Raw genomic sequence first — 15913 nt, forward strand, 5'->3', positions numbered from 1 at the left:
CAATTAAATGATGTGATATTTATTTAAGATTCAATTCAGTCGGTTGTTGTTCATGAAATTAGTTTCATCATGGATCAGCTTCGGAATCTTTACAGAGCAAACGAAGGTGTCTCGTCAACTTGAAGGTCACATTGCTCGGGGTAACGCGGGAACCCAAATGAACCAACGATGACGAAGACATCTCTGCTTAGCGCCGTCTTTATCGTTGTATAGTCTTCCTCTCCACAAGCTGTACGCGTAGATTGCAGGAATTCATTTAGTTTTTTATTTACAGCCCTTGATAAACAAAAATATTATCAGTTATTCATTGCGCTTTTACTACATATGTAACAGAAAGAATCAAATGCATCTTCTAAGTTCCACCGCTTGAAATAATAAAACAAATATTCCCAAATTGATATATTTGATTTTCTTTTCCAAAAAAAGGAGAGAAAGAAAAATGCTGTCACAAATTGTGTACTTTTTAAAACAAAGCTCGCTATCTTCATATGCTCGCACGAATGTCATGTGCAATGATTTAAAGAATAAAAATAATTATTTGGGCTTATTTGGTAAAAAAAAAAAACAAAAAAAACTTAGCCTTGTAAAGATAATTTACAGAGAACCAATTGACGCATTTTATTATGTAGCTTGACATTTCAACTGAACCAACCCAAACCAATATAAAAAGAGCAGAGCTAGCCCTTGTTAGTTCACCTGAACCGAAGGTTCACAACTGAAACGAAGGTTCAGTGGAAAAACTATGCAACCTTGGATAATGTAAATTTTAAATTATTTAAAAAGAAATAGCGATCCCTGGACTAATACTAAAGACCAAAGATGGGTTCAGAATTTAACGTACAAGTCATAAAAGGATATATGGAAAATATTTTAAAATCTTGGAGAATCACATAGCTTCAATTTGTCAGATTACTATTTAAGCATCCTCAGATAGCCCAAATTCTAAATTATTTAAGCTGCGACCCTCGATTTGATACTAGGGATCCAGAAAGGTTCAAAGTTTAGCATAAAAACTGTTTAAAAATCTTCTGAAGAACTACATTGTTTAACGTTGTGAGGTACATAATGTAACTATGCAAGCATCATTAAATAATGAAGATTCTAAATTGATAAAGCTGTAACTATCGGACTAATACTGGGGTCCCGCGACGGGGACAAAGTTTAACATAGAAATATCTATTGAAAACGTCTTTGCTACAGTTTGTGTGACTACTCTGCAATGATCCTCAAACAGCGTAGATTCTAAATTGTCAATAGAAATAGCATATATGCTACAAAATAAAATGTTACAAGGCACTGTTGTTCCGGTGAGCGATGTGGCATGTGGGCCTCTTGTTATTAAACACGGAATAATGCGACGAGAAAACGAATAGGAAATAAGGCTAGCGAAAAAGGCATGCAATGTTGAAGAATGATTGAGAAGTTTACAAAGTTAGTTTTTAATTACCATTTTCGTTACTTTGTTGATGACAAATGATGAAAAAAGGTTAAGAAGCCAGCAAAGATAGATGTAAATGACAAAAACACTGTAAAATGATACTGTTTTTCGTATATACATGTATAATTTTTGTCTTTAGAATTCTCTTTTGTAAAAAGTTATTTTTTTTTTTTACCATCAGAACCCCTTTAAAATAGTTAAACTTTATGTAATCTGAACGTACGAGCATATATTTTCAGCGTTGACTTGTTGGATTTCTGAGTATGCAAAGGTTGTAACTGCAGATTGAAAAGTCCTCTTATTCATACATCCTAACAGCGTAGTCCACTCTGATGAGTAAAAAAATAAAGTTTGTCAACATTTGCTCAGTTCATCAACTATACCAATGTGTGTGTGTTTCATGACAGCTATATGATGTTGATGCAAAAGCCGTTACATAATTTAAAATGTAAAATGTGTTAAATATAAAGGAGGAAAAATGGCACATACCGTTAAAATGAGATGTAAGTTTGTGTTTTTATACTGGATGTAGAACAAATTTAATGAATCAATATTAACTAAACTCGGCAAGGACTAAACAAACAACTGGATCTACGTTCTTGGTTATAAATCAACGCTTGTTTGAATATTAAAAAAGAAACACAGACAATTAAGCATTGTGCTGAGTAATTAAACATAATTTAAGAACGAGGAAATTATTGAGACAACCCATATCTTTTTTTTCATCTTAAAGTAACATATTCTTGTGAAAATTAGGATAAACAATGTACAAGTCCCTGGGCATAATTGGCAAAATTATTATTTCAAAAAAAAATTTAACATTTTATGTACAACGATACATAATAACAGTTGGTGGTTTGGGTACCCGATGCTGGTCCCGAACAAGTCGAATAGAAAATATATAAACGTTTACATACAAAAGTGTTGGTAACCCTACATATTGTTATAAGATATATCAACTTATACATGATCAATTTAACTATTTATTGTGATAATTATTTTCACTGAGTAATAAAGAAATGAAATACAATATGAAAAGTTTCAGCTCAAATTATGACCATGCCACTTTAAAGGTTATCCTTTAGATTAGATCTATATATTAGAAGTTCTATATTGCCATTTAACGTTTTCACATGTTTATAAAATACAAGCTTACTGTCTTTATTACGACAAACCAAATTTGCTAGATCACGTGACTTCTTCATATAGGTTGGCAGAGGTTGATCGCAGTCCGGGAGTCCAAAGCTTTTGTAGCATTTACTTACTTCAGTAAATATACTAAAAATTAAAATAAAATAATTATTATGATTTATTAATTCCTAACTCTCTGACCAGCCAATATTAAAGAGAAAAGAGATAGTATACTTACATTGAATTTCTACACTTAGTCTAGTAACCTTGACAATATATTCTTATCGTCCAAAAATTTCTGTTGTTTGCTGCTACGGCTTTGATCAACATAACTAACTTAATGTAGTTATAATTATTTTGAGGTTTCCTGGCTTAAAAACCTTGAGTTTGATATTTCTGTATTAACTTGTCTCTGAATGATTTAGTATCAACTCATCTACGATTCATTTAGTATAAACTTCTTATCATTTTTTCACTGAATTATATACTATTAATTTGTCAATGAACTATATACAATCAATTTTTTACTAAATCGTATGCCATACATTTGTCACTGTATCATATAGCATCAATTTTTGTCAGAAGCAAATAAACACAATAAACATAAAACAGTATTATTCACATTTGCAAATATGTTAGATGTTATGAACGATGAACTTTGACTATGTTTGAATTGTAAGCAAAGATAAATGAGTATTATGTTAGTGACATTTCCCAGCAGTTTAGCTTTTATTTTGTGAATGAAAGGCATCGATGGAATTCACAAACAAATTAAAAAAGTTACCGTGTTATATTAACTTGAAACATGAGTCTGTTGAAACGACGTCACAATACCATCATACCAAAGTTTTCAGATAAAAAGATTGCTTTGCTTACCTGCACACACGAGAAAAAAAATTTTCGGGGAATACGTATGTTCCATCGGATGTTTCGTTGAAAGGTGGATCGCCTACCTTTCCGTTCATACATGCTCTCATCCGCTTATACGTCGGACAGTTGTCTTGACCTTTTTAGTGAAACGAGTAAAAATTTGATTAATTTAATTTAAACATATTTTATTTAGTAATCAAATGGATTAGGCAACAGACAAAGCCTATATAAACCCTCTCCAAAATACAAAGTCAAGAAGTGGTGTTATAAAATAATCATAGAATATAGTATATAGTATGTAGTATAATTTACCAGTTTACAGAGTGATATATTATTGATATATTTGTATACAAGACAAAGGATAATTGGATAATAAATAATAAGCTTGACTTATATGATATTGTAAAAATTGTAAAAATATGATTATTGAATGTATTGGCAAAACAGGATTATTTATTGCCTTCATTAAAGAGTTTCGAGGAAAAATTAATTGAAACTTAACAGTTTACTAGTATCTTGTAAAAAATACGAAAGAAATTGTCGTGAACAATAAAAAAAGCCGGATTTTCAAAAAATCAGAATTCAAAGAAAGATGCAGATATACACAATTTTCAAATCAGGTTCTTTGATTTAAAAGAACATGTTTTGTTTGCATTCTATGATGCCATAAATACCATAAATTATAAGCAAAAGATGTAATGGTTTAATCATATAAGTGCACTTTCTGAACACCAAAGGGGACAATATATTTTAATAATCAATAAACATGTTTTAAGAAATATCATATCTTGATGAACTGACCTTTCATTGAAATCCCTCTATTTTGATTACATACCTTCATTTCTCTGAACCGTCCTTATCCTAAGGTGATCATCAAATGAAAAACCTTGTGCTCCAAAGTAGACAAATAAGACAAAATAAAAACAGGACCTTATGAGTTCCATTTTTGCCGCCGTTCATTCAACTTCATTTCCTTTTATATATTCTCGAAATCAAGTTAAACGTGTAAATTGTTGAACATTATCCATTTAGCTTCAATAACTAACTGCTGATTTCGATATTTTTCATAATATAAATGTCAATTGGGTTCTTCCTCGAACAAATTGAGGATGCGCGTCGTGAGAAGGGGTTTGACTTTTTATAATTGCTTTTTATGACAACCTAACGAATATAAATGTCACCTCCAATTTCTGAAAACGGGAAAGTGGATCAATTATCTACGTGTACCTTTTTTCTTTGTAATACCGTATAATGGGCAAATTTTACTGCTGTAATTTTTCACGAATTTGTCATAAAATAGGGTGATTTAAATTTTTACGCGTTATTTTTATACCCGCACTTTCTAAAGAAATTTTGGGTATATAGTTTTTACCCTGTTTCGTCCGTCCGTCCGTCCGTCCGTCCGTCTGTCGCGTTTTACTTTCTCAAACTGCTCTTACATCTTATAAACTAGCAAACTGAACTCTTGGAGTTTAATTTGGGGTATCATGTTGTTTTGTAAAAAGGTTTCAAAAATTCTCTGGTAGTCCTGGGGGTCAAATAATTGGTAAAAAATGACGTTTTTTTCACAAAAAACCTTCTTCCTCGACCTCCTCCTACATTTTCAACAGTAGACAAATCATCTTTTGGAATATGTTTTAGGGTATCCTATAAATGTGCAATAAGGTTTCGAAATTTTCAATTTTGTCCTGGGGTCATTTAATGGCTGAAAAATGACGTTTTTTTTTTTTTTACAAAAAAAACTGGTTTCAAAAACGTCATTTTTTTTGGCAATAGCCAAATGATCTTCTAGAATATGATGGGGGGTGTCATATTGAGGTGTGATCAGGTTCCAGAATTTTTTTTTATTAAAGGGATCAGTGGGCAACAGAAAATGACGTTTTTTTTTGAAAAAAAAGTATGGTTCCCAGAACTCCTCTTACAACTTTTTGAGTAGCTACGTCATCTCTTGGGATATAATTGGGGCTGTCCTATAGATGTGCAATAAGGTTTTAAAAATTTAAATTTCATCCAGGGAGTCAAATAGTAGCAGAAAATTGACGTATATCACTAAAAAAACCATAGATCCAAGAGCTCCTCTTATGATTTAATGGATAGACACATCATATCTTGTAATATGATAGGGACTGTTCTATAGATGTGCAGTAAGGTTTTAAAAATTTAAATTTCATCCAGGGAGTCAAAAAGTAGCAGCAAATTGACATTTATCACTTCAAAAATGCATAGATCCTAGAACTCCTTTTATGATTTAATGGATAGACACATCATATCTTGGGATATGATAGGAACTGTTCCATAGATGTGCATTACGGTTTTGAGAAATTAAATTTAACACTGAGGCCCATTACCTACATACCTTTTGATGCCCTTTAAGGATCAAGAATATATATGGTTAAGGGGTGGGGATCTCAACCGTTTTCGAGATATTCATGCACTTCCTGTTCGAGGGCCCATGACCTACGTTAACATTTGATGCCCCTTGACATCAGAAACATGAATATATATGGTTTAGGGGTCATGATTATAATAGTTTCTGAGATATATGGTAATTTCAAATTCCTGGGGGGTGAGGATGACCCAAGGGGTCAAATCTAATAAACCCTATATATTGCAAGTAACAGTCAATATATGATTATGAAAACCCTATATTATTATCTTTGTTCGTTTTCAAGTTACCATTTACAATAGTCTACGATTCTTCATACAAGGTTCAATGTTAGACCCCACACCCTTTTGACACCCCCCCCCCCTCCCCGAAAAGTGGTTGTCTAACCCAAAATGAGAAAAATCAAACCTGGGTGTACAACTAAATATGCAGGCCTATTATATCGTAGAGTTTTGTACAATTCTGTTTAAGCCATGTCTGAGAAACAAGTTCAGAGCGGGAAAGAAGAAAAAGAAGACAAAGAATAATAAAACATGTATTAAGAACCGTACAAAAACAATAAGTCTCCAAATTTCATTCTGGAGACTTAATAATAAAGATTAAATAGAGATAGGATCATCAAACATCAATAATTTAAAGATAATTGACAATTTCTGATTCTTAGGGGATCAGGATGACCCGTTAGGGTCATGACTTACATGCCATAAGGATCTGATGCGCCATGACCTAAGGAAGAACAATATCTTTGGATTAAGGTGGGGATCGCAATGGTTTTAATGATATTTGATAATTTCAGGAAGAGCACTTGGGATCATGACCCACATACCATCTGAAATGCCTTGAATAAAGAAACAATAATACATGATATATGATTCAATTTAAGAACCCATATATAGATCAATCATCTATGTTTTTAAATACTTCCTCTGTATATATACATGTATTAGTTTATGTTTTGTTCTATACTATTCATGTTCATGACTGTAGTATGGCTAAGTCTTATTTTAAATTACATTAAAAAATTGTCAAATTTATGACTTGGAACCCCCACCCCAAAACAAACTCAAATATAAACTGCCCCCCCCCCCCCAATAATTGTCGAATGATCTATTAAAATCAAAATATAATTTGGGTGTCTAAAAAATTTTATAAACAGGTAAAAAATGTTATTTTTAAAAAAAATTACATTACACCTTGTGTATTTGACAAATGATCTATTGAGATAATATCAGAGGTCATATTTCTACCTTGGGATCAATAACTAGTATTCATTGACAAGTAAAAATTAATAACAATAAATTATTCAAATTATAAATGTTTATACTCCACATTCACCCCCCCCCCCCAATCTAACCTGGTTCTAAAGATTCAGTTTTCTTAATACATTCTAACATGTGTACAGTAGCAAATTTTAAATCATTTCTTGATTGCTTTTTCTCTCCTGATGCACATTAACATTTTGGAAATTGCTTAATTCAATTCACCCCCCCCCCAATCTAACCTGGTTCTAAAGATTCAGTTTTCTTAATACATTCTAACATGTGTACAGTAGCAAATTTTAAATCATTTCTTGATTGCTTTTTCTCTCCTGATGCACATTAACATTTTGGAAATTGCTTAATTCAATTCACCCCCCCCCCCCCCAATCTAACCTGGTTCTAAAGATTCAGTTTTCTTAATACATTCTAATATGTGTACAGTAGCAAATTTTAAATCATTTCTTGATTGCTTTTTCTCTCCTGATGCACATTAACATTTTGGAAATTGCTTAATTCAATTTTTCGTGGGGTCAGAACAGTCCAATAAGGTCATGACCTACATTGTATTTGATGCATTATAATACATTAAGAAAGAAATATTCCTTCCTATTAAAAGTCATATTAAAATGATAAGTGTCTACACTTACTCACATGTAATACACAAATTTAATAAGAAATTGTTTATACAGGGTCAATATGGGGTCAACTCAATAGTGCTAGTCTGACAAATGAAAAAAATAACTAATTTGCAACTAAAATGAAAGAAACTTTACAAATGCGATAGGATAGGTAACGATGATAAGCTTATTTAAATATTAAAAGATGATGACACAGTATGCTGTCAAAGGGAGATCACATTTAGAAAGTGAAAGTAGAACTTATGTATGCTTGCATCTCATTATATTGTGCTACTGCTACTGTATGTATTATGCTTACCTATATTGGTCAACATCATAATGATAATCCAATATAAACACAATAATGAATTCCTTTAGCTGATCTTAACTAATCCTTTTCTGCATTATGGAAAACACAGACATGTATGCAAACACGTGAACCAATCTAATCGAAGAGCTGGGTAAAACTAGTACCCGCTAATGAGACCTGCAGACCTGTGTTGTGTACGTAACTTCAGACAAAGATCAGTCATTTGTAACATGCATGCATTTTTATGACCTATTCTTCAAATCCACTTGCACTATTTTATTAGGTAAATAACAGTTTTAAGGTGGTACAGGACACCTGCATACTGTGATGTATACTTCCTATTGAGATAAAGAAGAGAGTATATTAAATATTAATTAAATATTTACCCCCCAAAAATGTTACCTAACATTGAAGCGCAATGGGTTAGAGCGTTTACATGTCTGTAAGAGCATTGGGGTCCAAGATGTATTTTTGGTAATTTTACAATTGATATCAATGAATTTTCATGGGGGGGGGGGGGGGGTCTGGACCCCTCACTCCCACCCCTTCTCTAAATCTGTGCACATGATTATGTACATGTAGGCACACAGAAGCAAATCTAAAACCGGCAACCGCCACGGGGAGCTCGAGGGGGCATTATCTAATTTTTGATTTTGTTTGTAATAATTATATAGACCATTATACTTTCTATGACATGAAATGTTAAGATTATTGATTAACTGAAAATTCACTGCAAACAGTTCGACCCCAAATTGCACATAAAGTGCTGCTCATGTGTATTATCAAATGTGAAGGGATCTCATCCTTATGAAAATTATAATTTTTAAATGTATTACCGGAGCTTGTATGTGGCCTTCATTTTTAATTAAACTGGTACAAAACATTGTTTTTTAGGGGCAAACACTTGGTGCGGGTATTACTGTCTAATGACAGCATCTAGTTTTACGAATTTGACATGTCTGTAAAAATTAAAATCATCTGTGGTAAAAGGGGGAAATTTCACCTTGACTTTGTTACAGTTGACACATATATATAAAAATCAGAAAATCGTTTTTCTGTTACGATTCCTTATATTTATAGCTAGGGATGTCAAATTAGTCAATTTTTAGTACTCGGTTACTCGGACGTTTTTGGGATCAAGAACCGGGTACTCGGTAAGAGTGTAAATAAATATGAACAAGTACATTGATAACTGTAAAAACTTGGTCACTTTTGTAGAAATTCCTCCTTATGTTTAAGACAAATGTTATTTAACATGTTTGTCGTTCCCCACGTATAGAATAAGCTAGTTTACTCGCACAATTGATATTTTACGTTTTTTGAATCTTCAGTTCTTTTAAAATATTTTTAGACCTTTGAAGTTTAGATATGTTCAATTTCTCTACTGTGTGCTATCTAATTTATATAATAGACTATATAACGACGATGTTTAGTGAAATAAAATCATTAAAGTAAGCCAAAAATAAGGGTAGAAGACAGCCTAAGGTGAGAAAAGCTAGGTAACAGGTGTTTGGTCACGATAATTACTATATAAACACTGCCACAGGCGATAACGGTCATTTAGCATATTTAGAGGCATAGGAAATCCTAATAATTGTATGTACAAGTGCAATGGACGTTTTAAGTTTTAAAACCGATGTTTTAATGCATTGTTCAATAAACTTAGAAATATTAAAAAATATACATCCGAGTAACCGAGTACCAATTTTTGTATTCAATACTCTGACGTTCGATCGAGTACCCGGTTAACCGGGTACTCGTTGACATCCTTACTTTATACATTTACCTTTATTTCATATGTGATATACACTTTACTTATTCCTATTTATCTGGGTATCATCATTGATGTACACCATGTGCTCGTCTCAGTTCTATTTACCGGGAAAAAAGAAAGACAACTCCATTTCAACATTTTTTCTCTCTCTCTTTCTTTCTCTCCCAACCAAAAAAGACATCTAGCTACTAACGTGGATTTATACGTAGTTTTAAAAAATACTCAAGATTGACTGAAAGATCTGAACTGTTATCACCACCTAACCAAAAACGCCCAAATATACCTACATGTACATGTACATGTACAGCCGTCAGGGACTGAGCTGAAGGTCATGACCATTACTCTCATATGTACGATGTAGAGATTTACGTGCGGTGTTTTTTTACTTCTGTGAAAATTTAAGCGTTTAATTTTTACGGATTTATATAATTCGTAAAAATTAGTAAAAATTAGCAGGACGTTAAAAATACCCGTTATACGGTAATATTGCTAGCTCAGAATTTTGGTCTGTATTGTACAGTTTTTATATAACATTTATGAAAAAAAGAAAAAGAAACCTAAAAGAATTGTTGCTGAATCTTTAAAAATATATCAAGTCAGCACACGTCGCGTAATATTTGCTATGGATTGAATTAAATACATGTTATTGAAAAAAAAGAAAGAAAAGAAAAGTGAAACTTTGTCAGATCAATATTACATGTAATACTGTTTACCAGTTTAACGCCTGTCATTAATATCAAGTAACCCATAGGTTTTTATTCTCTAAATCTTATTTTAAAAACAGATTCTGAAACCCAAGTATCATACCATTAGTTCACATTAGTTAAAAAATCCAACATTAATGTTATTGTTTTAAACATGCCAAAAACAAACTCATTAATTTACATCAATTCTGGATTGAGAAAAATGTGATATTTTCCTACGCCAATATTCCGCCCAAAAATAGTCCTTGTTAGATTTTTAACATTGATTACTGTTTCTATGCCAAGTTGTAAGATATTAAAAAAGAAATAAAAATATACTTTTTTTCCATTTCCTTTCATTTTGATTTAATGAACAATTAATCAAATTTACGTTTGACAAGTAAATACTGAGAAATCAACTAGGTTAATAATCGAAACGAAAAAAGTCTTTAAAAAATGAAAAAAATAAGGATTTTTTTTTAATTTCCGATCAAATACTGCAAAAGTAGAATAAGTTAGTTTTTATGTTTCACTTATACTAGAATAAGAATTTTTTTTTCTACATCGTTACATAGTTACATCTTTATGAAATATTCAAACCTTCAATTTTTGTCAACAATGAAAAAACCATAGAACTAGAAAAAAGTCTTGTTTGTTGACATACTTAGTATGTACATGTAACTGGGGAATTGAATTGAATATGACAAAATAAAGCGATATTTTGGGAACAATTTCTCTTTCAATTAATTCTGAAAGTGTCCACTGTCTCTGATATACTAATAGCAAAAAAAAAAAAAGAATTATTAAACTAAATATTTAAATAACCAAGATTTATAAAAGAATTGAATTTAACTTTTCTTATAAATTTCAACTTCACACAAATTCAGTTCATTAATTTGTCCTGGCTTAGTATGGATTTGGAGCTTTACTGAAGTAGCATGAGCTTCTGGTGGACAGTAAAACAGAAGGATATCACCGTCACGTGACAAGAAACCCGGATAAAAGCCACAAATGCCGGTAACCCCGTTGCTTTTGTATGTGACATTTAAATTGACCAAACGATAACCTGTCAAAATGAAATGATAGATAGATGAAGTTATAAGTATATGTTTGTACAGATGTATGAATCTATTTGAATGGTGTCAATAAATTTAATTATTTGTAAATTAAGATCAATCATGCTGCTGACTAATGATAGGAAATTACTATGTCATTACAAAAATATTTTTTTAAAAATTGTAAGAAATTGTGCGTTTATTACATCTCTGTTATCCTGCAGAATTTGTAGATAGTTTTTTTTTAATATAATATTAGACAAAATTTCCCTGTGTCAAAACTAGTCGCACTAGATTGTATAGAATGATGTGAGATATATCAAAAGACATAACATTGGTCTTAACAGTTGATCAAGTCAAATATACAAGTGTTCACTAAGTGAGTTTTGGAAGTTGATTTTAATCAACTTTCCTATGCAATTACTCAGGCAAACCGAAAGTGAAACAGAGTTTTGACCTAAGCACAAATCAACACCGCTGACAACATTTAGTTGTAATCAATAATTCGATGAAATGAGTTCTTAAGCATTGTTTTTCAAGGACACTAATTTATAAATACCTTGTACATAGTCAGATTTAAAATTTAGATAGTTTTTGAAGTCGTACATTTAATGTATTCCTACGCCAGAGTTCAATATAGTCTCGTTCAACCAGACGCTCGGCTGTCTCCGTAAATCTCCGACAAGCAGAGAGTATGGAGATCAACGGATACAGCTGAGAGTCTGGTTGAACGAGACTAGAGTTGAATTTTGCTCGGATCCTTACAATTTCTCATAACTATTTCGATTACTGATACGCAGTTTTTTTTTTTATGTACTAATCTGAATATTTTATTGATTTAGATTTTTTTATAAATACTAAAAATTTAATCATCAGTCTTTTATGGAGGCATTTTTAACATTACTTACCACAACATTCATAACGATTGTAGATTATTATTCTCCAAATTGTTATTGTTCCTAACCATGCTACTTCTAACCATGGATCCTTTTCATTGATAGAACTGTATACATTAATATTTTTGCAGTCGTTGCCGTAAATTTCATCTAGAACATTGGAAGCTGGATATTCTACTTCCGATATCGGACGCTCAATGAATGTTGAGCTAGCTACTGCTGACAAGTTTGAATTTGTAGACACTAGTAGTCAAGATCAAAAGAAATATTGTATCAGGATATTGTGTTATTTTCTTTTCGAATATCCTTATTTTGTAAAACTTAGTATATTGTGCCCACCTTTTTTTCAAGAAAATAAAAATTCACAATAAGGTAGCAAGGGACAGTTTCGAATAAAGTACCCGTCAATATTTTTGTAAAATTGAGAGTTGCGGTATTTGAAGGCTTATGAGTGTTGCTAAAATTCATGAAATGATTTTGAATGATTATCATTAGTTAGAGGGGTGTCTGTTGTTGTAATTGATATGCAATATGTAGGCCCCTTATGTTAGGTACATGAGAATCAGAAGTAAAATGCGAAACCTGCGGCTATGACTGTTGTGCTGACTTTACACAGTGAAATTGCAAGTTACAGACGGGAGGTAAAATAACACGAAAAGTAGGTGGATGGGACATTGTAAACTATACATCGGTATGTTTCTGACATGGGATAGTGCAACATGCACGCGGTACGGAAGTTCAACCCTCTGCAGGGAATTAGCAGGGGGAGGTCTAAAAAGCTGAAAAATCATGAAAAATTAGCAAAATATGTAAGGGTCAAAATCTCATAAAAACCAGTATGTAGAGAATTTTACAGGTTTTGACTAATAATTTTCTTCAGAAATTGGTTATTGGCCTTATAAAGAGTGAATTAAAGGTATTTGTGCTTAATGGGAACTGAGGAAATTCTAGTTACAGAGTTCTGAAGACATGCATCCCTTGGCTACAATGAATTGTATAAAAAAAACTGTCCCCTGCCACCTTCAAGACTACATGGTATTTTCATACTTATCCTTTAACTGTAATTTTGAGTAGATTTTGTATCATAAGTAATACATTTTGTGAAAATGGATGATTTTCTTGGCTATAGATGCCATGACATGATTTATTAGCTAAAATATTCAAGGGGAGTAACTCCCTCTTAAATGTGTAGAATAACCACCACTAGAGTAAATTGGCTAAGAGAGTAGGTATTTCCTATCCTGATGACAATTAATAGGCTTAAGTTAATTACGGAGATAAGAATAAATACTTTAAAACAGTTTTTATCAATCAAATCATTAAATTCATGAATTTGCAGCCATTTTGCTGTCTGATTTTATGAAATAACATTAAGCCACCTGACTTATATCACCCATTTTTTTTTAAAACAGCATATTTTTATTTCAAAGTAACTTTACATGTAGACAAATGCAGTTATCAAAGTATTCAATATGTCAAAAAACTCAAGTTTTTGCTCCTTCCTATCAAAAAATGGTATTTTAGATGTATTTACATAATTGAAAAAGCCACCCCCTCTTTCCAATGGACTCCATTACCATTACATGTAGGATATGTAAATGTACATTTGACCTTGACATAACATCTGCTATGATAATTACTCTTGAAATGAATACAAAACAACATAGTTTTACCCTTTTATTGTATATATGCATCAAAAATGTAGAAAAACATGTGAAATTTGAACATTTTTCATGGAATTCTCATCTGTCTCCAGGTACCCGGGTGTGTTTGAATTTCATTTTAATTAAACGCACACATCACACTTGTAGGTCTTACTAATTTAGCAAAGTTAAAAGGAGACTAGAAACCAGAATATGTAAGATATCCACTAAATATGATTATAGGCTTAGTTTTTCATGAAAACAAGAAATCACATGTAAGGCGACATGACTTTTTGTGAATAAAAATGCTACAAATCATCCATTTACCAAAAAAGATCAATTTTAAATATCAGTGAAGGTTGTTTTCAAATATTTGTAAGAAATCAGTCATGGAACTGCCAAAAGTTTCATAATATTAGGTTAAAGTGTTCAAACTAATCCTTCTTGTGAAAATCAAAAGATAGGGGGAGGGTATACATGTAGAGGGATTTCTAAGTGATGTGATGCTTTTATCATGATAATATCAAGCAAATGTATGTATTATTGAATAAGATTTCTTATTTAAAGAGGTTGAACAACAGTTGACCTCTAAAAGATTAGGTAAAGATGCTTTATTTATGGAGAGCCCTATGAATCTGTGTTAAATAGAGGAAAGTGGAAATGGTGGGTTCACTTAAATGGCCATATTTTTCTTTAACCTCAATGGAATTGTCGAAATGTGGTGTACTTTTTCTCAGAATAGCATAAGGCTTGTTATTTTAAGACAAGATGACTTTTCAGAGAATGTTAGTGTATGTTAAAGGTAGCAAGGGACAGTTTCGAATAAAGTACCCGTCAATATTTTTGTAAAATTGAGAGTTGCGGTACTTGAAGGCTTATGAGTGTTGCTAAAATTCATGAAATGGTTTTTAATGATTACCATTAGTTAGAGGGGTGTCTGTTGTTGAAATTGATATGCAATATTTAGGCCCCTTATGTTAGGTACATGAGAATCAGAAGTAAAATGCAAAACCTGCGGCTATGACTGTTGTGCTGACTTTACACAGTGAAATTGCAAGTTACAGACGGGAGGTAAAATAACACGAAAAGTAGGTGGATGGGACATTGTAAACTATACACCGGTAAGTTTCTGACATGTGATAGTGCAACATGCACGCGGTACGCAAGTTCAACCCTCTGCAGGGAATTAGCTGGGGGAGGTCTAAAAAGCTGAAAAATCATGAAAAATTAGCAAAATATGAAAGGGTCAAAATCTCATAAAAACCAGTATGTAGAGAATTTTACAGGTTTTGACTAATAATTTTCTTCAGGAATTGGTTATTGGCCTTATAAAGAGTGAAGTAAAGGTATTTGTGCTGAATGGGAACTGAGGAAATTCTAGTTACAGAGTTCCGAAGACATGCATCCTTTGGCTACAATGAATTGTATCAAAAAAACTGTCCCCTGCCACTTAAGGTTAAACCTATCCTACGCAGACAATTTGGTTATAATAGATTCCGTGCATTTTAAATACATTTCAATACAATGAAATTGATCCGATATTTACAAATAATTGTTTCTGTTGTAATGAACAATAATCGAGTTATTGAGAAGAACTACAAAAATCTTAGCTACAGTATATTGTATTTACAGAAATCGGCAATTAAAGTATTTAATTCTCTAAAATATCGCATTGACGTAAATTTAATCTCTTATTTCATACTCACATTTGGTCCCTCTTGATTCCACGCTATTCTTGCTCTAAATATAGGCAAAAGGTTAAAAATACAAATAATAGTAACAGTAACATTAGCAGTTCGTCACGTACTTGATTTAATCATTGGGTATATTTGCTCTGATATAGTGCCTGCA

The 15913-nt window shown here is 32.0% G+C and overlaps 1 protein-coding gene and 1 pseudogene across 1 annotated transcript; both read right to left on the reverse strand.

Annotated features, from left to right (window-relative positions):
- Window positions 1-18: 18 nt before the first annotated feature.
- LOC128162995 (uncharacterized) lies at window positions 19-4383 on the reverse strand. The gene is made up of 5 exons (XM_052826462.1): window positions 4275-4383; window positions 3446-3575; window positions 2595-2716; window positions 1662-1767; window positions 19-276 (listed from the first exon to the last, which is right to left on the reverse strand). The coding sequence occupies exons 1-5, from the start codon at window positions 4381-4383 to the stop codon at window positions 90-92; spliced, it is 654 nt and encodes a 217-aa protein (XP_052682422.1). The 3' UTR covers window positions 19-89.
- A 6933-nt stretch (window positions 4384-11316) lies between these two features.
- The window catches only part of LOC128162996 (uncharacterized), a 29892-nt pseudogene continuing 25295 nt past the window's right edge, over window positions 11317-15913 (reverse strand).

This window comes from Crassostrea angulata, chromosome 9, assembly GCF_025612915.1.
Source record: "Crassostrea angulata isolate pt1a10 chromosome 9, ASM2561291v2, whole genome shotgun sequence".
Classification (NCBI taxonomy): domain Eukaryota; kingdom Metazoa; phylum Mollusca; class Bivalvia; order Ostreida; family Ostreidae; genus Magallana; species Magallana angulata.